The 24,313-nt window shown below is 44.5% G+C and overlaps 1 protein-coding gene across 1 annotated transcript in view; it reads left to right on the forward strand.

Annotated features, from left to right (window-relative positions):
* SYT10 (synaptotagmin 10) overlaps positions 1–24,313 on the forward strand; it is a 155,619-nt gene that overhangs the window by 49,108 nt on the left and 82,198 nt on the right. The window contains exon 2 of the mRNA XM_073621726.1: positions 8,104–8,461. Coding sequence (XP_073477827.1) covers positions 8,104–8,461 — 358 coding nt within the window. The remainder of the gene's footprint in view (positions 1–8,103; positions 8,462–24,313) is intronic.

Here is a 24,313-nt window from a genome sequence, read left to right on the forward strand (position 1 = left end):
TGTTGGTGTTGCCACAACATTGTAAGCCCTCACAGTTACTCTTGGTGGGCGCAGGAACGGGCTCTGCTGTGAAATATTAGATCAAGAATTGTAATTACATGCCATTGTTGATCAGTGGTAGAAAAATTGGGCCTTTGGTGGTGGTGGTGCTGGTGCCACAACACTGTAAGTCCTCACAGTTACTCTTGGTGGGCCCTGGAACGGGCCCTTCTGTGAAATATTATATCAAAAATTGTAATTACATGCACCTGTTGAACAGGTGCAGAAAAATTGGGCCTTTGGTGGTGGTGGTGGTGTTGCCACAACACTGTAATGCCCTGTACACACGGTGGGATTTTCCGACGGATTGTGTTGTTAGAAATTCCGATCGTGTGTAGGCTCCATCTGACTTTTTCTGTCGGAATTTCCAACACACAAAGTTTGAGAGCAGGCTATAAAATTTCCCGACAACAAAATTCAGTCGGTTAAATTCCGATCGTGTGTACACAAATCCGACGCACAAAGTTCCACGCATGGTCAGAATAAATTAAGAGACAAAAGTTATTGGCTACTGCCCCATTTATAGTTCGACGTACGTGTTTTACGTCACCACGTTCAGAACAATTGGATTTTCCGGCAACTTTGTGCCACCATGTGTATGCAAGACAAGTTTGAGCCAACATCCGTTGGTAAAAATCCATGGATTTAGTTGTTGGAATGTCCGATCAATGTCCGATCGTGTGTACAGGGCATTAGACCTCACAGTTACTCTTGGTGATCGCAAAAATGGGCCCTGCTGTGAAATATTAGATCAAGAATTGTAATTACATGTCCCTGTTGAACAGGGGCAGAAAAATTGGGTCTTAGGCACTGGTGCCCCAACACTGCAACCCCTCACAGATGCTATAGTTGGAGTGCAGGAATGAGCCCTGCTGCAAAGTATTGCATCAAAAATTGTAATTACACGCCCCTGTTAAACAGGGGCAAAAAAATTGGGCCTTGGGCACTGGTGCTGGTGCCACAACACTGCAACCCCTCACAGATACTCTAGTTGGAGCGCAGGAATGAACCCTGCTGCAAAGTATTGCATCAAAAATTGTAATTATATGCCCCTGTTAAACAGGGGCAGAAAAATTGGGTCTTGGGCACTGCTGTCACAACACTGCAACCCCTTACAGATACTATAGTTGGAGTGCAGGAATGAGACCTGCTGCAAAGTATTGCATCAAAAATTGTAATTACACGCCCTGTTAAACAGGGGCAGAAAAATTGGGCCTTAGCTACTGGCGGCGGTGCCCAGAACCAAAAATGTTCTTACAAGCTATCAGCATGAAAATTGAGGAGGAAGAGGATTGTCACTCAGCATAACAGGATCACTCAGGATCACTCAGTCGCTCAGCATCAACATAGGCAGTCTTGAAGGGATCTCACATTAAAAAAAAAAAATATTCAGTTACATCAGCATCAGGTGCTTGGTAGCTGGTGATCCAAGACTGATTCATTTTTATTAAGGTCAGCTGATTGACCGATTCGGTGGACAGGCGCACCCTGTGATCGGTTACAAAGCCTCCAGCAGCACTGAATGTGCGTTCCAAAAGAACGCTGGATGCAGGACAGGCCAGTAGCTCAATTGCATACTGTGCAAGCTCTGGCCAGTGATCCATCCTCAAGACCCAGTAACCCAGAGGATTTTCAGTGGGAAAGGTGTCCAAGTCTGATCTTGCCCCTAGGTATTCCTGCACCATGTGAATCAGACGCTGGCGATGGTTGCTAGAACCGATCATACCTTGGGGCTGCAGACTAAAAAACTGTCTGAACGCATTGGTCAGACGGCCACTTTCTCCACCGTTCCTTCTGTGACTGACCGAAGCCTCAGCAACACGTTGTCCAGGAGGACCAGGAAATTGTAACCTCCCAGGCTCTGGAAACACATTGCACAAACCTTTCTGCAAGGCCTCCCGAAGATGTTTCATCCTCTGCTCCCTCTGCGATGGCAAGATAAGGTCCGCAACCTTACCCTTGTAACGTGGATCTAGGACGGTTGACAGCCAGTAATGATCCCTCCCCTTCATACCACGAATACGAGGATCCTTCCGCAGGCTTTGCAGAATCAGGGAGGCCATGCAGCCTAGGTTTGCTGAGGCATTTGGTCCAGAGTCCTCTGGGTCACTAAGAATGACATGATTTGCAGCCACCTCCTCCCAGCCACGTACAAGTCCATGGGTTTCTTTGGACTGTAAATGATCCCTTGAAGACTGCTGCTGATGCTGAGTGCCAGGCTCCACCTCCATGCTGACACAATCCTCCTCCTCCTCCTCTTCCTGTGTGATCGGCAGGCATGCAGGAACACTGTCTGGATAAAGGGGGCCTTGAGAGGTAAAAGTAAGTCCTCCTCTTCCTCCCTCTTTTCTGCCTCAAGTGCCCTGTCCATTATTCCACGCAGTGTGTGCTCCAACAGGTGGACTAGAGGGACAGTGTCGCTGATGCATGCACTGTCACTGCTCACCATCCTCGTGGCCTCCTCAAATGGTGACAGGACAGTGCATGCATCCCTGATCATAGCCCACTGGCGTGGGGAAAAAAAACAAGCTCCCCTGACCCTGTCCTGGTGCCATAGTCGCATAGGTACTCATTGATGGCCCTCTGCTGTGTGTGCACCTGCTGCAGCATGGCCAAAGTTGAGTTCCACCTGGTGGGCATGTCACAGATTAGGCAGATCTTGGGCAGGTTAAATTCCTTTTGGAGGTCAGCCACCTGAGCAGAGGCACTATATGACCTGCGGAAATGCCCACAGACTTTCCTGGCCTGCCTCAGGACATCCTGTAAGCCCTGGTACCTGCCCAAGAACCGCTGCACCACCAAGTTAAGGACGTGAGCTAAACAGAGCACATGGGTCTGTTGTCCCTGTCTGAGGGCGGAGAGGAGGTTGGTGCCATTGTCACAAACCACCATACCTAGCTTAAGCTGGCGTGGCGTCAACCACCTCTGAACCTGCCCCTGCAGAGCTGACAGAATCTCTGCCACAGTGTGTCTCCTGTCCCCCAAGCACACCAGCTCAAGCACCACATGGCATCTTTTTGCCTGCGTGCTTGCGTAGCCCCTTGAACGCCTACGGAGCACCGCTGGTTCCAAGGACAAATCAGCACAGGAAGAGGCCATGGAGGAAGAAGAAGTGGAGGGGGTGGAGGAGAGAGGTGTAGCAGAATCACCACTAGTAGAATTTTGGAGGTGTGGTGGCTGAACAACCTCCAACACTACTGCACCCTGTCCTGCATCCTTCCCAGCTGCCAGAAGAGTTGCGCAGTGAAAGATAGGTAACGTCCCTGTCCATGCCTGCTGGACCATGAGTTAGCGGTAATATGCACCTTACAGCTGACGGCCCTGTCCAGCGAGGCCAAGACATTGCCTTCCACATGCCGGTAGAGAGCCGGAATCGCCTTCCGTGAGAAAAAGTGGCGTTTGGAACCTGCCACTGAGGAACCGCACATTCCACAAATTCACAGAAGGGGGCAGAGTCTACCAACTGAAAAGACAGCAGTTGAAGTGCTATTAATTTAGCCAAGCTAGCATTCAACCGCTGGGCATGTGGATGGCTGGGAGCGAACTTCTTTTGGCGGTGCAGCAGCTGGGGCAGGGAAATTTACCTGGTACAATCTGACGTCGGTGTACCGATAGCAGACTGCCCGCAAGTACTTGGCTGTGACACACCTAACTCTACACCTTCATTCCTCGCAATGCAAGTTTCAGAGAGGACTGAAGGTATAGTGGGGTTGGAGATCCCAGCTGATGAGGAGCAAGGAGAGGTCCGCTTTGTTCTTTGGTGTAGGTCTTTTAGGTACGCTTGCCAAGGAACTGCATGGCAGGTCGACATATGTCTGGTCAAGCATGTGGTGCCCAAGCAGGTAATGTTTTGGCCACGCGACATACGCTTGAGACATATGTTGCAAATAGCAGCGGTGGGATCTGATGCACTCATCTCAAAAAAAGGCCCACACCAAAGAACTTTTAGAATCGCAGAGACAGCAGCGCCCTGCACATGCGGAGCTCTGCGGTGTGATGCAGTCGGTGTGCTGCCCTTAAGCTGGCCCCTGGAGGGCATCCTGCCTCGTTGGAGATGTGCCTCCTTCTCTCCTCCTCTCTCCTATCAGGCACCCATGTGGAGTCAGTGGCTTCCTCATCATCCCCTCCCTCCTCATCACTGGAGCAAACCTGGCAGTTTGCTGCAGCTGGGGGAACATGACTGCCAGATTGCTGTCCTTTTTGGGCACCCCCTCTATCTGGGCTCACGTTACTGCCTTCCTCTAGCTGGGTACCATCATCAGAGCCTTCAAAACACTGGGCATCCTCCTGTAGCATGTACCCAACACTGTGGTTAAACAGTTTGGGGGACTCCTCAGGAGGACATGGTGGGGCTAGGGAAGGAGTGACTGATGCCATTGAGCCGAGGGAAGAGGCCGCGTTGGCAGCTGTTTTGCCGGACAAAGTACCCTAAGCCTGGGTGAGAGAAGATGAGGAGGATGAGGACTGCTTGGTCATCCACTCTACCAAGTCTTCGGCACGTTGCAGCTCAACACAGCCAGGTGCCGAAAAAAAAGATAAGCGTGTCCCACGGCCACGTGCTGATGAGGATGCACCGTGTCCACAACCAGCACTGTTGCCTCTAGACACAGAGCCTACTTGTCCTCTTTTATTGGCTTGTGACTGTCTGCCTCTTCTTGTTGGCCTTCCAGACATACTAATGGCCTGCAGTGAGATGTAGCTGCACAAAGCTAGGATGTGCATATATATATATACTGATTATACTGCAGCTAGCAGAATCAACTGTCTGCCTGTAGTATTATTAGTATGAGAACACCAGCAATTGTCTTCAGGTATAGGTGCACACTGTGCAGAGAACACAGTACACTAACTGTAAATACTGCAGCTGCCTGCCTGTGGTATTAATAGGATCAGAACACCAGCAATTGTCTTCAGGTAGCTTTAGGTCCACACTGTGCAGAGGACACAGTACACTAACTTTAAATACTGCAGTTGCCTGCCTGTGGTATTAATAGGATCAGAACAACAGCAATTGTCTTCAGGTAGCTTTAGGTGCACACTGTGCAGAGGACACGGTACACTAACTGTAAATACTGTAGCTGCCTGCCTGTGGTATTAATAGGATCAGAACACCAGCATTTGTCTTCAGGTAGCTTTAGGTGCACACTGTGCAGAGGACACAGTACACTAACTTTAAATACTGCAGCTGCCTGCCTGTGGTATTAATAGGATCAGAACAACAGCAATTGTCTTCAGGTAGCTTTAGGTGCACACTGTGCAGAGGACACAGTACACTAACTGTAAATATTGCAGCTGCCTGCCTGTGGTATTAATAGGATCAGAACACCAGCAATTGTCTTCAGGTAGCTTTAGGTGCACACTGTGCAGAGGACACAGTACACTAAATGTAAATACTGCAGCTGCCTGTGGTATTAATAGAATGAGAAGACCAGCAATTGTCTTCAGGTAGCTTTAGGTGCACACTGTGCAGAGGACACAGTACACAAACTGTAAATACTGCAGCTGCCTGCCTGTGGTACTAATAGGATCAAAAGAACACCAGCAATTTTCTTCAGGTAGCTTTAGGTGCACACTGTGCAGAGGACACAGTACACTAACTGTAAATACTGCAGCTGCCTGCCTATGGTATTAATAGGATGAGAAGACCAGCAATTGTCTTCAGGTAGCTTTAGGTGCACACTGTGCAGAGGACACAGTACACTAACTGTAAATACTGCAGCTGCCTGCCTGTGGTATTAATAGGATCAGAACACCAGCAATTGTCTTCAGGTAGCTTTAGGTGCACACTGTGCAGAGGACACAGTACACTAACTGTAAATACTGCAGCTGCTTGCCTGTGGTATTAATAGGATCAGAACACCAGCAATTGTCTTCAGGTAGCTTTAGGTGCACACTGTGCAGAGGACACAGTACACTAACTGTAAATACTGCAGCTGCCTGCCTGTGGTACTAATAGGATCAGAATAACACCAGCAATTTTCTTCAGGTAGCTTTAGGTGCACACTGTTCAGAAGGCACAGTACACTAACTATAAATCCTGCAGCTGCCTGCTTGTGGTATTAATAGGATCATAACACCAGCAATTGTCTTCAGGTAGCTTTAGGTGCACACTGTGCAGAGGACACAGTACACTAACTGTAAATACTGCAGCTGCCTGCCTGTGGTATTAATAGGATCATAACACCAGCAATGTCTTCAGGTAGCTTTAGGTGCACACTGTGCAGAGGACACAGTACACTAACTGTAAATACTGCAGCTGCCTGCCTGTGGTACTAATAGGATCAGAACAACAGCAATTGTCTCCAGGTAGCTTTAGGTGCACCAAGTGCAGAGGACACAGTACACGAAATGTAAATATTGCAGCTGCCTGCCTGTGGTACTAATAGGATCAGAAGAACACCAGCAATTTTCTTCAGGTAGCTTTAGGTGCACACTGTGCAGAGGACACAGTACACTAACTGTAAATACTGCAGCTGCCTGCCTATGGTATTAATAGGATCAGAACACCAGCAATTGTCTTCAGGTAGCTTTAGGTGCACACTGTGCAGGGGACACAGTACACTATCTGTAAATACTGCAGCTGCCTGCCTGTCGTATTAATAGGATCAGAACACCAGCAATTGTCTTCCACATGGTTTGCACATCTCATTGATTTCTTCCATCCCTCTTCTCTTCTGCCTTGGTATTAGCAATATATACTTTCACCCATCACTATTATCCACTGGACCGCGGGCGTCCTTTACAACCGATGAGTCATCGGCTGTCAATGGGCTTCTCCACTGACAGCTGAGTAAAAAAAAAATGAACGGTACATAGAAAAAAAGGTTGGGGTTTCCCCCAAAATCCATACCAGACCCTTATCCGGGCATGCAGGTCAGGAAATGGGGGGGGGATTGAGCGAGCGCCCCCCCCCTCCTCAACCATACCAGGCCACATGCCCTCAACATCGGGAGGGGGTGATTTGGGGAAAGGGGGCCAAAGCACCTTGTCCTCATGTTGATGGGGACAAGGGCCTCATCCCCACAACCATGGCCGGTGGTTATGGAGGTCTGCATGCTACCACTAGGCAAACTAGGCAGCTGCCTAGGGCACACTGCTGCCTAGGGCGCCGGCCACTGGTGTTCCTACTCTCCTCTCTCTGCAGCAAGCAACTAAGTTTCAGCATCACTGAGATACTGAAATACTGTCACTGTCTGAGATTGCATTATCCCAGATTCGCATGTAAATGTATTTGGTTTAAAAAGAGTGATCTGCAAAGATGATTTGCAACTGCGAGACATTTCCCCTGTTAGGGAGTTCTGCTGTGAACTGAACGGGGGGGGGGGGGTCAGCCCATCTCTATCCCCTATAAAGAATAAAGGAATCTTTTTCTTTATATGTGAGGAAGACCAGCTGCTTATACTGATTCCAGTACAATTTCTTAACATTTTTGTGAAATTTGATGGCAAAATGATCAAGCACGAGGAACCACAGTAGCTGGCGGGAGAACAGGTGTTTCACACATCAGATGTGCGGATTACTTGCAGCAGCTGGGGAACAGAGAAGCAGCAGGCTTTAAACACAAAGGCAACCTGTATGTAAGTATATTTATATATCTTTTACAGGTGATCTACTAAGCAGAGTGAACCTGTGGCGTGATAGGGTTGCTTTAAATGGTTCCTGAGGGTTATAGAAACTCCTTTTTATTTTACTACCCTGGACCTGTTCTTGTGGCAAAAAAGTCCCTTATTGACCTCATTATTTTATATTTTTTGTCATAAAAAGAACAGAACAGACAGACAAAATTACAAATACAAATAGGGATTGAATGCTCAAAAAAAAGGCAAAATAAACCACAACAGAAAATAATAAAAAACTACCCTAAATACACCCCTAAAAAAACACACCCTCTAAACAAAAAAAACACAAAAAGTAGATTGGTCACTTATGTACCTAGCCCCCCTCAAATAAGAAAGTGCCACACGTAAAAGACTTCTAATATAGCATTCAATATAGCAGCACCAAGTGGAGGGACTTTTTCAAGGGGACAGAAGCATTTTAAAAAACATGTTTTTCTTTTTACAGATATATCTGTCAGCCTCCTTGCCGTGGTGGTCAGTTTCTGTGGGTTGGCACTATTGGTGGTCTCCCTCTTCGTCTTCTGGAAGTTGTGCTGGCCGTGTTGGCGCAGTAAACCACTTACTTGCACCGTGCAGGCTGCCCCTCCCTGCATACCCAGCGCCCCACCTGAAATGGTGGAAACCAATGAGAAGAAGGAAATTAAGCAGAATGGCAAATATTCAGTGAAGGTGCAAGAGGCGGCAATGAAAATCAGCCACACTTCACCTGATATTCCTGCTGAGGTCCAAAATGCCTTGAAGGAACATTTGATGAAACATGCACGAATGCAGCGTCAAATCACTGAGCCAACGTCCTCTTCAAGGTAAGAGACTTATTATTTTGTGTATTTATTCAACAGTGACATACTACACAACTACTTAGAGGGAAAACTGTAAATGTAAATAACAAAGTATATATATCTATATATATATATATATATATATATATATATAGACACACACACACAGTTGTGCTCATAAGTTTACATACCCTGGCAGAAATTATTGAAAAGGATTTCAAATTTGATGTGTACTTTCACAGGGTGACACTGTGAGTACACGGGTAGCAGTGTGCCAACGTCCCAATAATGGACATACAGAAACTAAAAGCTAAAAGGGTGGACTTTAAAGGCACACAGGTAGACAATATAAAATAATTAGGTTTGTTTATTTTGTAGGAAGTTAATTAAAGAAAAAAGAAGATTATTACATATAGATACATATAAAATTCATGAAACTAGTATTGTATACCCCAAACACAAACTCTGACACCACTTTGTAAAATAGAAAAATACAATAATACATCCAGAAGGGCGGTAATTGAAATTCCCGTAGTAATATCCAAATAGGGATGTAAGTATAGAATGCTGTGGGTCAGGATGTGGATCCGGGCACAAAATTTTCACTTATTCGCTCAACATGTTGTGCGTAAAGATACGCTTCTTCAGGAGCATAAAAATCATATAGTCATCAAGTAACGTGATATATTGCTGGTAAGCAAGATTGTATGGATATATCCAGAGAGGTAAACACTAGCACAGAGCTAAAGATGCACAGGTGCTGGTAATGTAGACCAGCATTTGTGTGTTTAGGGAGCCTGTTTAAACATTGTAGGGAAACAGGCTAAAGGCTCACAGAGGCTAACACCCCAAAAATTTGGAGCCGTGCTGTGTAGTGTAGGTTAGTCTCCTAATATCCAGTTAGTGTCTGCACAGTCTCGTGTGTGTGTGTGTGTATATATATATATATATATATACCGTTTTCTACTACTTTTCTGGTGGTTTACACAGTATACAATACAGTGCAGCGGTTGTACAGTTTCTAATACACTTCAGGGGGTGTACACAGTATCTAATACAGTGTGTACAGTTTCTAATACACTTCAGGCGGTGTACACACAGTATGTGATACGGTGTGTACAGTTTCTACTACACTTCTGGTGGTGTATACAGTATACAAAACAGTGCAGCTGTAGTACAGTTTCTAATACAGTGTAGGCGGTGTACACAGTATCTAATACAGTGTGTACAGTTTCTACTACACTTCTGGTGGTGTACACAGTATACAATACAGTGCAGCCATAGTACAGTTTCTAATACAGTGCAGGCAGTGTACACAGTATCTAATACAGTGTGTACAGTTTCTCCTACACGTCTGGTGGTGTACTCAGTATACAATACAGTGCAGCCGTAGTACAGTTTCTATTACTTTGCAGGTGGTGTACACAGTAACTAACACAGTGTGTACAGTTTTAGTACACTTCTGGTGGTGTACACAGTATACAATGCAGTGCAGCCATTGTACCATTTCTAATACAGTGCAGTCAGTGTACACAGTATCTAATACAGTGTGTACAGTTTCTACTACTTTTCTGGTGGTGTACACAGTATCTAATACAGTGTGTACAGTTTTTACTACACTTCTGGTGGTTTACACAGTATACAATACAGTGCAGCCGTTGTACAGTTTCTAATACAGTGCAGGCAGTGTACACAGTATCTAATACAGTGAGTACAGTTTCTACTACTTTTCTGGTGGTGTACACAGTATCTGAAATGGTGTGTACAGTTTCTACTACACTTCTGGTGGTGTACACAGTATACAGTACAGTGCAGCCATTGTACAGTTTCTAATACAGTGTAAGCGTTGTACACAGTATCTAATACAGTGCATACAGTTTCTGCTAGACTTCTGGTGGTGTACACAGTATACAATACAGTGCAGCCATAGTACAGTTTTACAGTTTTACAGTATTACTTTGCAGGCGGTGTACACAGTATCTAATACAGTGTGTACAGTTTCTAATACAGTGCAGGCGCTGTACACAGTATCCAATACAGTGTCTACATTTTCTACTAAACAGTATACAATACGGTGCAGCCGTAGTACAGTTTCTAATACAGTGCAGGCGGTGTACACAGTATCTAATACAGTGTGTACAGTTTCTACTACTTTTCTGGTGGTGTACACAGTATCTAATACAGTGTGTACAGTTTTACTACACTTCTGGTGGTGTACACAGTATACAATACAGTGCAGCCGTTGTACCATTTCTAATACAGTGCAGGTGGTGTACACAGTATCTAATACAGTGTGTACAGTTTCTACTACTTTTCTGGTGGTGTACACAGTATCTAATACAGTGTGTACAGTTTTTACTACACTTCTGGTATTGTACACAGTATACAATACAGTGCAGCCGTTGTACAGTTTCTAATACAGTGCAGGCAGTGTACACAGTATCTAATACAGTGTGTACAGTTTCTAATACACTTCAGGCGGTGTACACACAGTATGTGATACGGTGTGTACAGTTTCTACTACACTTCTGGTGGTGTATACAGTATACAAAACAGTGCAGCTGTAGTACAGTTTCTAATACAGTGTAGGCGGTGTACACAGTATCTAATACAGTGTGTACAGTTTCTACTACACTTCTGGTGGTGTACACAGTATACAGTACAGTGCAGCCATTGTACAGTTTCTAATACAGTGTAAGCGTTGTACACAGTATCTAATACAGTGCATACAGTTTCTGCTAGACTTCTGGTGGTGTACACAGTATACAATACAGTGCAGCCATAGTACAGTTTTACAGTTTTACAGTATTACTTTGCAGGCGGTGTACACAGTATCTAATACAGTGTGTACAGTTTCTAATACAGTGCAGGCGCTGTACACAGTATCCAATACAGTGTCTACATTTTCTACTAAACAGTATACAATACGGTGCAGCCGTAGTATAGTTTCTAATACAGTGCAGGCGGTGTACACAGTATCTAATACAGTGTGTACAGTTTCTACTACTTTTCTGGTGGTGTACACAGTATCTAATACAGTGTGTACAGTTTTACTACACTTCTGGTGGTGTACACAGTATACAATACAGTGCAGCCGTTGTACCATTTCTAATACAGTGCAGGTGGTGTACACAGTATCTAATACAGTGTGTACAGTTTCTACTACTTTTCTGGTGGTGTACACAGTATCTAATACAGTGTGTACAGTTTTTACTACACTTCTGGTATTGTACACAGTATACAATACAGTGCAGCCGTTGTACAGTTTCTAATACAGTGCAGGCAGTGTACACAGTATCTAATACAGTGTGTACAGTTTCTAATACACTTCAGGCGGTGTACACAGTATCTAATACAGTGTGTAGAGTTTCTAGTACAGTGCAGGCGCCTTACACAGTATCTAATACAGTGTGTACAGTTTCTACTATACCGTATACAATACAATGCAGCCATAATATAGTTTCTAATACAGTGCAGGCGGTCTACACAGTATCTAATACAGTGTGTACAGTTTCTACTAAACAGTATGCAATACAGTGCAGGCGTAGTGCAGTTTCTAATACAGTACTAATACTTTTCTGGTGGTGTACACAGTATCTAATACAGTTTCTACAACTTTTCTGGTGGTGTACACAGTATTCAATACAGTGCATCTATAGTACAGTTTCTAATACAGTGCAGGCGGTGTACACAGTATCTAATACAGTGTGCACAGTTTCTACTACACTTCTGGTGGTGTACACAGTGTACAATACAGTGCAGCCATAGTACAGTTTCTAATACAGTGCAGGCAGTGTACACAGTATCTAATACAGTGTGCACAGTTTCTACTACACTTCTGGTGGTGTACACAGTGTACAATACAGTGCAGCCATAGTACAGTTTTAAATACAGTGCAGGCGGTCTACACAGTATCTAATACAGTGTGTACAGTTTCTACTAAACAGTATGCAATACAGTGCAGGCGTAGTACAGTTTCTAATACAGTACTAATACTTTTCTGGTGGTGTACACAGTATCTAATACAGTTTCTACAGTTTCTACTACTTTTCTGGTGGTGTACACAGTATTCAATACAGTGCATCTATAGTACAGTTTCTAATACAGTGCAGGCGGTGTACACAGTATCTAATACAGTGTGCACAGTTTCTACTACACTTCTGGTGGTGTACACAGTGTACAATACAGTGCAGCCATAGTACAGTTTTTAATACAGTGCAGGCGGTGTACACAGTATTTAATACAGTGTGCACAGTTTCTACTAAACTTCTGGTGGTGTACACAGTATACAATACCGTGCAGCCAGTGTACAGTTTCTAATACAGTGCAGGCAGTGTACACAGTATCTAATATAGTGTGTACAGTTTCTACTACACTTCTGGTGGTGTACACAGTATACAAAACAGTGCAACCGGTGTACAGTTTCTAATATAGTGCAGGTGGTGTACACAGTATCTAATACAGTGTGTACAGTTCCTACTACACTTCTGATGGTGTACACAGTATACAATACAGTGCAGCCATTGTACAGTTTCTAATACAGTACAGGAGGTGTACACAGTATCTAATACAGTGTGTACAGTTTCTACTACACTTCTGGTGGTGTACACAGTATACAATACAGTGCAACCCTTGTACAGTTTCTAATACACTTCAGGCGGTGTACACAGTATCTAGTACAGTGTGTACAAATTCTAATACACTTCAGGCGGTGTACACACAGTATCAAATATGGTGTGTACAGTTTCTACTACACTTCTGGTGGTGTACACAGTATACAATACAGTGCAACCGTAGTACAGTTTCTAACACGGTGCAGGTGGTGTACACAATATCTAATACAGTGTGTACAGTTTCTACTACACTTCTGGTGGTGTATACAGTATACAATACAGTGCAGCCGTAGTACAGGTTCTAATACAGTGCAGGCAGTGTACACAGTATCTAATATAGTGTGTACAGTTTCTACTACACTTCTGGTGGTGTACACAGTGTCTAATACAGTGTGTACAGCTTCTAATACACTTCAGGCGATGTACACAGTATCTAATACAGTGTACTGTGGTGTTGCAAAACAAAAAATACATCATGTCCGGAAGGCCACCAAGAGGCAGACGCTCACAGGCCACTAAAAGAGGGCAAGCAGCCTCTCTGTCTACGGTCAACAGTGGTGGTCGTGGACAGGGTGCATCCTCTGCAGGTGGGCGTGGGGCACACTTGTCCTTTTTTTCTGCTGCTGGCCGTGTTATTGAGCCACAACATGCAGAACAGTTGGTGGAGTGTATAACGAAGCCGTCCTCATTCTCCTCATCCTCTGTCACCCAGACTCAGAGTAGTTTGCCTTCCAACGCAGTTGCCAAAGTGGCCTATTCCACTGGCAATTTGAAGGCTCCGATGTTGGTTCCCAGCTTGAGGAAGGGAGTAACGTGAGCCTAGAGACAGGGGGTACCACAGAAGGACAAGAAACTGGCAGTCATGTTCCCCCAGCTGCAGCATACTGCCAATTTTGCTCCAGTGATGAGGAGGGAGGGAATGATGAGGTCACTGACTGTACCTGGGTGCAGAAAAGAGATGAGGAAAGTGATGAGGAGGAGGAGTAGGAGGCAAAACTCCAATGAGGCAGGATGTCCTCTAAGGGGCAGCTTAAGGGCAGCCTCCCTATTGCATCACACCGCAGAGCACCGCAGGTGCAGGGTGCAGCTGACTCCCCACTGACTTTTAAAAGTTCCTTGGTGTGGGCCTTTTTCGACTCGTATGCAGCAGATCGCACCTTTGCTGTTTGCAACCTATATCTGAAGCGGATCAAGCGTGGCCAGAACAGCAGCCGCTTGGGCACTACATGCTTGACCAGGCATATGACGACCTGCCATGCAGTCCATTGGCAACAGCACTTGAAAGACCCACATCAAAGAAAAAGGCAGACCTCTCCTTGGCCAAATTGCTAGCACTGCAACTGCTGCCTTTTCAGCTGGTAGACTCTGCCCCCTTTTGTGAATTTGTGTAATGTGCTGTACCTCAGTGGCAGGTTCCAAAATGCCATTTCTTTTCACGGAAGGCCATTCTGGCTCTCTACCGGCATGTGGAAGGCAATGTTTTAGCCTTGTTGGACAAGGCGGTCAGCAGTAAGGTTCCTATTACCGCAGGGATGTTACCTTTCCCTCACAGCGCACTGGGTAACTCTGCTGGCAGCTTGGAAGGATGCAGGACAGGGTTCAGTGCTGTTGGAGCTTGTTCCGCCACTACGCCTCCAAAATGCTAGTGGTGATTCTGCCACAGCTTTCTCCTCCACCCCCTCCTCTACTTCTTCCTCTATGGCTTCTTCTGCAGATTTGTCCTCAGATGAGTTGGTCTGCCTAATGGACAGGTGCCACACTGGGGCAGAGATTCTGTCAGCTCTGCAGGGGCAGGCTCAGAGGTGGTTGACGCCATGCCAGCTTCAGCCAGGAATGGTTGTATGCGACAATGGCACCAACCTTCTCTCCGCCCTCCGACAGGTTTGGCACACAACCTGATTTTGGTGGTGCAACGGTTCTTGAGCAGGTACCCAAGCCAACAAAATCTCTTGAGGCAGGCCCGAAAAGTCTGTGGTAATTTCCGCTGGTCATAGAATGCCAGTGCTCGGCTGGCTGACATTCAAAGGGAATGCAACCTGCCCACCAACTGCCTCATTTGTGACATGCCCAACAGGTGGAAATCAACGTTGGCAATGCTGCAGCAGCTGCACACATAGCAGAGGGCCATCAATGAGTACCTGTGTGAGTATGGCACCAGGACAGGGTCAGGGGAGTTTGGCTTCTTTTTGCCACGCCAGTGGCTACTGATCAAGAATGCATGCACTGTCCTGTCACTATTTTAAGGGGGCCACAAGGATGGTGAGCAGCGACAATGCATGCATCAGTGACACTGTCCCTCTAGTCTTCCTGCTGGAGCACACGCTTTGTGGAATCATGGACAGGGCACTTGAGGCAGAACAGCGGGAGGAAAAGGAGGACTTCCTTTCCTCTCAAGGCCAACTTTATCCAGATAGCATTCTGCGGGCCCACCAAACACACAGGAAGAAGAGGAGGAGGAGGATTGTGTCAGCATGGATGCAGAGGATAACACTCTGCAGCAGTCTTCAAGGGATTGTTTTTAGTCACCAGTAACCCAAGCAGTTGTACATGGCCGGGAGGAGGTAGTTACAGATAATGTAATCCTTAGTAACCCAGAGACTCAGAATCGAATGTCTCTGCAAACTTACGCTGCATGGCCTCCCTGACTCTGGAAAGCCTGCGAAAGGACCCTAGGATTCGTGGTATCAAGGAGAGGGATCATTACTGGCTGGCAACCCTTCTTGATCCACGTTACATGGGTAAAGTTGAAGAACTCATCCTGCCTTCGCAGAGGGAGCAGAGGATGAAACATCTTCAGGAGGCCTTGAAGAAAGGTTTATGTAACACATTTCCAGACCCTGGGAGGTTACCATTTCCTGGTGCTGGACAACGTGTTGCTGAGGCTTCGTTCAGAGAGAGGAAGAGCAGTGGAGAAGGTGGCCGGCTGACCGATGCCTTTAAACAATTTTTCAGTTCTCAGCGCCAAGGTCTGATCGGTTCAAGCAACCATCGCCAGCGTCTGCATTATATGGTACAGGAATTTCTAGGGGCAAGAGCGGACTTGGAGACTGTGACAGACTCACCCGGGACAGAGGTTTTTGGAGGGGACTGAATGCTGGCCTCTTGCCTACCGATTATGGGCCCTAGCATTTGGGGGAAAGGTGCTCTTTGTGAGCTGTATGTCTGGGGAACCTTGAGGTGGTGTTACTTTAGATTCAGGTCCATGTCCCCCAAGACACACAGACTCTGGGAACCCTGAATATGCCATATTAGAAATAGTGACTGAGATAATATATCTTGGATTACTTAAAATGGGACAGTAATATTTATCCACAATATCTCCCAGGATATACTGTATGTAAAGACTATTCTTGTTTTGTTTGATTCTGAACTCAACATGTTAGTTGAGAGAGCTGATCACATTGGCCTCTGTACAATGTAGGAGATGGACCTACTCCTGCTGGAGCTCCTGCTATTGTGACAAGGTGTCCTGTGTTTATACTTAGGATAATGTATAATCTACTGTGTGAAGCTCGGTGACAACAAGTCTGACCTGTAGTGAAATCCTGATTAATCATAACAATGCTCAGGAGGGCACGGAGTCACATCGGCTGCTTTAAGGGATTAGGTAATTAGCTCATGTTTATTAGGTTTCTGGTTACAGGTGTATTGTTAGAGTAATATGAGCAGGAGGGGGGACCTCCTCTTCTACTGTACTCTTACTATATTATTTCACAGCAGGGCCCGTTCCTGCCCCCAACAAGAGTAACTGTGAGGGGTTACAGTGTGCTGGCGCCACCAAAACCAAAGGCCCAATTAATCTGCCCCTGTTTAACATGGATACGTGATTAAAATTTTTGATATATTATTTCACAGCAGGGCCCGTTCCTGCCCCCAACAAGAGTAACTGTGAGGGGTTACGGTGTTCTGGTACCACCAACACGTAAGGCCCAGTTTTTCTGAGTATATAGGGCAGGCCGTATAGTATATATACTGCTGTTCAGAGTACATAGTGCTTGGGGGCCTGTGGGACCCCCATGCCATTTTTTAAATATTTTTGGTGCGGGGTTCCCCTTAATATCCATACCAGACCAAAGGGCCTGGTATGGATTTTGGGGGGGACATCTACGCCATTTTTTTTGGTATTTTACTCTATATTGCCGGGATCCAACAATACATTACAGCCATAGCAGTTTTATATTACATTTTTTCCTTTAGAAATGTAATTTTGCTGTGGTATTGTTATAAACATGGGAAAGATGTGCTACTTTACAGGCATACTAAGGACACCCCCAGGCGCGATATATAAAGGAATATTTTATTTTTATTGTTACACTTTAGGCATTATTAAAATCACTGCTCCCAAAAAAACCAGCAGTTTTTAAAACTTTTTTTGCATTGATACATGTTCTGAACCAGTTGTGCTCCAGCATCTGTTTGATTTAATTGGAAAATAATGTGTTTCTTCTGTGTCCCGTGAGCATGAATGACTGTTTGTAATTTTATTTTAACCACTTCCATACCGGGTCTATTCTGGCACTCCTCTCCTACATGTAAATCACCATTTGTTTGTTAGCAAATTACTCAGAACCCCCAAACATTATATATTTTTTTTTAGCAAAAATTCTAGGGAATAATATGGTGGTTGTTGCATCTTATTATTTAGCACGGTATTTGCAAAACAATTTTTCAAACGCTTCATGAATTAAAAAATAACAAAACAGTAAAGTTAGCTCAATGTTTTTGTATAATGTGAAAGATGATGATACGCCGAGTAAATAGATACCCAACATGTCACACTTTAAAATTGCGCACACTCAATGAATGGCGCCAAACTTCGGTACTTTAAAATCTCTATAGACGCTTTAATTTTTTTTACAGGTTACCAATTTATAGTTACAGAAGAGGACTAGTGCTCTCGCTCTAACGCACGCGGTGATACCTCACATGTGTGGTTTGAACGGCGTTTACATATGTGGGCGGGACTTAAGTGTGCATTAGCTTCTGTGCGCAAACACACGGGGACGGGGGCTTTTTTTTTTAACCCCTTTCCGCCGAGCGTACGTAGATGTGCGTACTCGGCTTTCGGGGGTTATACCGGGACGATGCCCGCAGCTGCAGGCATCATCCCGGTACTGTTTTTTAGAGCTGGCGATCAGCTTAAAAGCTGCTCGTCTGTTATACCAGAGGAGCTGGAGGGGACGTCCCCCCCTCCCGCCGCTCTTACCGGGCCTCCCGGTGGCCTGATCAACAATCCGGCTCCTCCGGCGGCTGGTGTCAGTGTGGAACAAAGCCGTAAGTGGCTTCGTTTCAGTATCCTGCGTGTAAACACGGATGCGACGTCATGACGTCACTTGCCGTTTACCATTTTTGGTGATTCTGAATACTTTGAAGTGCGAATATATGAAGTGCGAAGGAGGGATCGGGGGTCTTGTAGACCCCCGATCCCTCCATAAAGAGTACCTGTCACCAGCTATTACTGTCACAAGGGATGTTTACATTCCTTGTGACAGCAATAAAAGTGATCTTTTTTTTAAAAAAACACAATTTATTAATATAAAAATAAATAAAATAAATAAGAAAACATTTTTTTTAAAGCGCCCCCGTCGCCGCGAACTCACGCAGCAAAGAAAACGCATACGGAAGTCGCGCCCGCATATGTAAACGGTGTTCAAATCCCACATGTGAGGTATTGCCGCGATCATCAGAGCGAGAGCAATAATTCTAGTACTAGACCTCCTCTGTAACGCTAACCTGGTAACCATAAAAAAAATTTAAAGCGTCGCCTATGGAGATTTTTAGGTACCGTAGTTTGTCGCCATTCCACGAGTGCGTGCAATTATAAAGCGTGACATGTTTTATATCTATTTACTCGGCGTAACATCATCTTTCACATTATACAAAAAAACTAGGCTAACTTTACTGTTTGTTTTTTTTTTTAATTCATGAAAGTGTCCCTTTTCCCAAAAAGTTGCGTTTAAAACACCGCTGCACAAATACCGTAAAAATAAATATAGTAAAATATACATAAAATATGGCAACAATCGCCATTTTATTCTCTAGATTCTCTGCTAAAAAATATATATAATGTTTGGGGGCTCTAAGTAATTTTCTAGCAAAAAAATACGGATTTCAACTTGTAAACACCAAATTTCAAAAATAAGCTTAGTCATGAAAGGGTTAAGTCTCCATTATTTATTAAAACTTTCAAACATTACAGCTGATCACCAAGACAAATTACATTATCTGCAGATTATACACGTTACTTCTTTACAATACTCTCTCTCTCTAGTTACAGATAATCTTCAGAATACCAATTTAACATTCCTAACAGAACAAACAAACAAATCAAACAACAAACAACACACAAGAAGGGGAGAAAAAAAAAGGGAACCCCCACTCCCCCCCTCTCCTCCGCCCCTCCCCACCATCACTATCGGTCCTCCCCTAAACTGTAAGGCATCCTGTCTATCCGTTTCTACCCCCCTGTTATAACCTAGATCCCTGCCATGATATTCTGGGGGGGGGGGGGCGAAGAGAAAAATACCAGTCCTGGAGCTGTTACCCAGGGTCCCCATAACTTGTCTAATATATCTATCCTGCCCCTGTTCTTATGCACCTGTTGTTCCATTAATATTGTCACATTTACCTGAGAACACCATTCCTCGTATATTGGTCTATTAGGAGACATCCATTTTCTAGCAATTATCTTACGAGCTATGTATAGTAATCTGCCAATTGGTATTAACATGTCCCATTAATATAGCTCTTCATTAACATAACCCAGTAGACAAGTCTTTGGTTCCATTTCTATATTGGTATTGTAAGCTCCATTAATTGTGGACACCACCTCTCGCCAATATCTGACCAGCTTGGGGCAGTTCCACAACATATGGATCAGATCAGCCGGGGCCTGATTACACCTCGTACAATCCGGGGATTCCCTCCTCCTCCACTTATATAACTTTTCCGGCGTCCTATATGTCCTATATATAATAAATAATTGAAATAGGCATTGTGTGTGTGACATGTATACCAATGGGGCCCTCTTCAGAATATTTTGCCATTCATCCTCTGTTATACCCCCAGGTCTTTCTCCCAACCCTTTCTACCTGGAGTATTCTTCAAATCTTGATACTTCATCATAAGTTGGTTGTAAGCTAATGTAATTAGACCTTTCTTTTTCTCCTTAGCCCCCACCAATAAAGACATCAATGGCATAGATCTTGTATTCATCCCGACACCTTTAAACTGCGAGTTAGCTGCATGACGCAGTTGTAAAAAGTTATTATGATGTAGTTGGTACGACTCCTGTAACTCCTGAAATGATCGCATAACATTTTGAGCCTAAAGCTGCGAAATATATTGTATTCCTTTAGAACGCCAGTGCTCAAACCCTTCCAGTTTACATAGCTCTTCATAATACCCATTCCCCAGATTTGTGAAAATTCTGACACCCCTACATATTCCATTATAAGTCTCATTTCTTGCCATATTTTATTCATAAGGACCAATGTTGGTCTAGACTGAGTACTCACAAATGATCCTGATTCTAACTGGGCTATGAGATTATAATACGAACAGTGACTCAAAAGCACAGCTTGTATGGGGTCTCCCCAATCTATCGTCCCCCATCCAGCAAAGTGTTGCAATTGAGAGTCGATAAAATACATTCTCAGCTGCGGTACCACTAGGCCCCCCCCCTTCCTTAGTACGCTGAAGGATAGACAGTTTGATCCTAGGACTTTTTCCTTTCCACAATAACTTTCGGAACCAAAGTTTATTTTTAATTGTTTATTTTACTTTATTTTTTTATTTTTACACTTTCTCTTAAAAAAAAAAAAATTTTTTTGATGACTTTTATTTCTATTACAAGGAATGTAAACAAATAGGAATAATGCGTGACAGGTCCTCTTTATGAAGAGATATGGAGTCTTTAAGACCCCACATCTCTCCTCCAGGCTGGAAATCATGAGATAAAAAAAAAATTAACGATCCCATGCTTTCCAGCCTCGACCGCGGCTTTGTTTACAACCGCGGCCCGGATGTGATGTCATAACGTTGCGCTTGAGCCTCTGACGGTCATAGAGATGACTGGTCACCATCTGGTCACCGGAAATCTCTATGCTCATCATCCGATGGCACGGGAGAGCCCGGAGAAGCACCAGAGGGCAGCGGGAGGGGGGGAATGTCCCCTCCCGTCACCTGTAAGAACAATCAAGCGCCGGAACTGCCGCTATGATCATTCTTAGGGTGCACAGAATCACCAGCTCTAAAAGATGATACCTGAATGATGCCTGTATCTGCAGGCATCATTCAGATATCCCCACTGAAACTCATATTACGTCCTTGGGCTGGAAGTGGTTAAAAAAAAGTTGTAGAGGGGTGTGAATTGAGTGACCTCATGAAATCCGGCACCTCATCACTTATATTGGTAAAATAGATGCAAAGGGATTTTGATTAGGGATTATGATAGTGCCCAAGTACATGGAAGATACAATTTTACTTAAAAAGAATGAATTTTATTACAGAGATATATGACAAAAATGAACAAAGGGTGCATAAAAAATACGCAAAGTAGATATACAGACATTCATACCGGCCAAAGTATCCATATGCATGGAATGGTCACTGATGCATTTCAAGTCCTTACATCAGGGGTGTCCAAACTTTTTTCATAGAGGACCAGATTTAATGAGGTGAACATGCGTGAGTGATAACCATTTTGCCTGACATTCTTTGAACCATTAAAATTTGGTCTAAGTGTATTCATCCAAGCACTAATACACTGCCCAACAAGAATTCTCTTGCCTTTGTGGCTGTGTGTGGTGAAGAGATGAGCTCGGGCGTGTTATTTGGATATATATATATCTTTTGTGGCCCCCAACAAATCCCAGAGCGCCGCTCAGGACTAGGGATGAACTCAGGCGTGTTATTTGGATAACATATTTTTGATAACATATTTATCGGCGTATAACACGCGCAGGCATATAACACGCACCTTCATTTTAGGAGGGAAGTTTCAGGGAAAAATTAAATTTTAAATAAAGAACTGTGAAGCAAAATAAGGGTCAGTACCCATGAATGTAGCCTAATCAGTGACCATCTGCAGCCTCACCATTGCCATAAATGCAGCCTCAACATTGCAATCAATGCAGCCTCACCATTGCAATCAGTGGAGCCTCACCATTGCCATGAATGCAGCCTCACCATTGCAATCAATGCAGCCTCACCATTGCAATCAATGGAGCCTCACCATTGCAATCAATTTAGCCTCACCATTGCAATCAATGCAGCCTCACCATTGCCATGAATGCAGCCTTACAATTGCAATCAATGCAGCCTTACTATTGCAATCAATGCAGCCTTACCATTGCAATTAATGCAGCCTTACCATTGCCATGAGTGCAGCCTCACCATTGCAATTAATGCAGCCTTACCATTGCAATCAATGCAGCCTCATCATTCCCAGGAATCCAGCCTTACCATTGCAATCAGTGCATTCTGATCAATGCCCATCTGCAGCCTCGGAGGGGACAGGGAGGGGGGTGGGATGAGCGCCAACAGATTACATACAGGAGAATCTCCTGTTTACTCGGCAGCCTCTTTAACCACTTAAGCCCTGGACCATTTGGCTGCCCAAAGACCAGAGCAATTTTTGCGATTCGGCACTGCATCGCTTTAACTAACAATTGTGCAGTTGTGCGACGTAGCTCCCAAACAAAATTGACGTCCTTTTTTCCCCACAAATAGAGCTTTCTTTTGGTGGTATTTGATCACCTCTGTGGTTTTTATTTTTTAAATAAACAAAAATAAGCAACAATTTTGAAAAAAACGCATTATTTTTTACTTTTTGCTATAATAAATATCCCCAAAAAATATATAAAAAAAACATTTTTTTTCCTCAGTTTAGGCCGATATGTATTCTACATATTTTTGGTAAAAATAATCGCAATCAGCATTTATTGATTGGTTTGCGCAAAAGTTATAGTGTCTACAAAATAGGGGATAGTTTTATGGCATTTTTTATGGCATTTTTAATAATAATTTTTATTTTACTAGTAATGGCGGCGATCAGCGATTTTTATCATGACTGCGACATTATGGCGGACAGATCGGACACTTTTAGCATTATTTTGGGACCATTCACTTTTATATAGTGATCAGTGCAATTATAAATGCATTGATTACTGTGTAAATGTGACTGGCAGTGAAGGGGTTAACCACTAGGTGGCGCTGTAGGGGTTAAGTGTGTCCTAGGGAGTGATTCTAACTGCGGGGGGAGGGGCTATGTGTGACACGACACTGATCAATGCTCCCAATTACAGGGAGCTGTGATCAGTGTCCTGTCACTAGGCAGAACGGGGAAATGCTTGTTTACATCAGAATTTCCTCGTTCTTCCTCTCCGTGAGACGATCGCGGGTATCCCCACAGACATCGAGTCCGCGGGACCTGAGATCACACTCACGGAGGTTGCAGCGCGCGTGCGCGTGCCCGCAGACCACCTCGTAAAGGGCGACATACAGGTACATTAAGCTGCCTGTACGTGCCCTTCTGCCGATGTATAGCGTGAGCCAGTCGGCAAGTGGTTGATACAAAGTCCCGCCTCCTATAATAGACAGAACAGTCATCCAATGGTAGCCCAGGAAATGGGACTTCCTATTACAGACGCCGCCGAGTAAACAGGAGATTCTCCTGTATTTAATCTGACGGCACTCGTCCTGCCCCCTCCGAGGCAGCGCCAATAAATACGGTATATATCTCTTGTGCTCCTGGGGGCCACAAAAGATATATATGTTCAAATCACCAGGGGGGCTGTATTAAACCAGAACGTGTGCCGCAATTGGCCCGCGGGCCGGACTTTGGACATGCCTGCCCTACATGTTTTGCCAAACTATGGCTTCTTCAGGGGATTATATGGTCACCCGTGTTCAGCAATGGCTCTAGTAGTAATTAATACATATTCAGAATTTCAATAATCAAACATTAACAAAAAATGACAAAATAAGTTGAATATGACAAAAAAGAGTAAACAAATCGTGTTTCATGGCTCATAACCTCTCCCACTTTGCAGGTCACACCCAACTTACCAAAGAGACCCCCACAAAGGGTATGCACCTAGGCAGTCCAACAGCTGCAGCAATGGGGGGTTCCGTGGCATACAGGGGCCAGACTAAATCAGGATTAAGAAAAAAGTAAGAAGGTAGTCTATATTATTGGAAATAACACAGGCCAATATTGTGGGCTAAATCTGGGTTAAAAAAGTTCGCTGACAAATTTCTT

The sequence above is a fragment of the Aquarana catesbeiana genome, linkage group LG03 (assembly GCF_042186555.1).
Source record: "Aquarana catesbeiana isolate 2022-GZ linkage group LG03, ASM4218655v1, whole genome shotgun sequence".
In the NCBI taxonomy this organism is placed as follows: domain Eukaryota; kingdom Metazoa; phylum Chordata; class Amphibia; order Anura; family Ranidae; genus Aquarana; species Aquarana catesbeiana.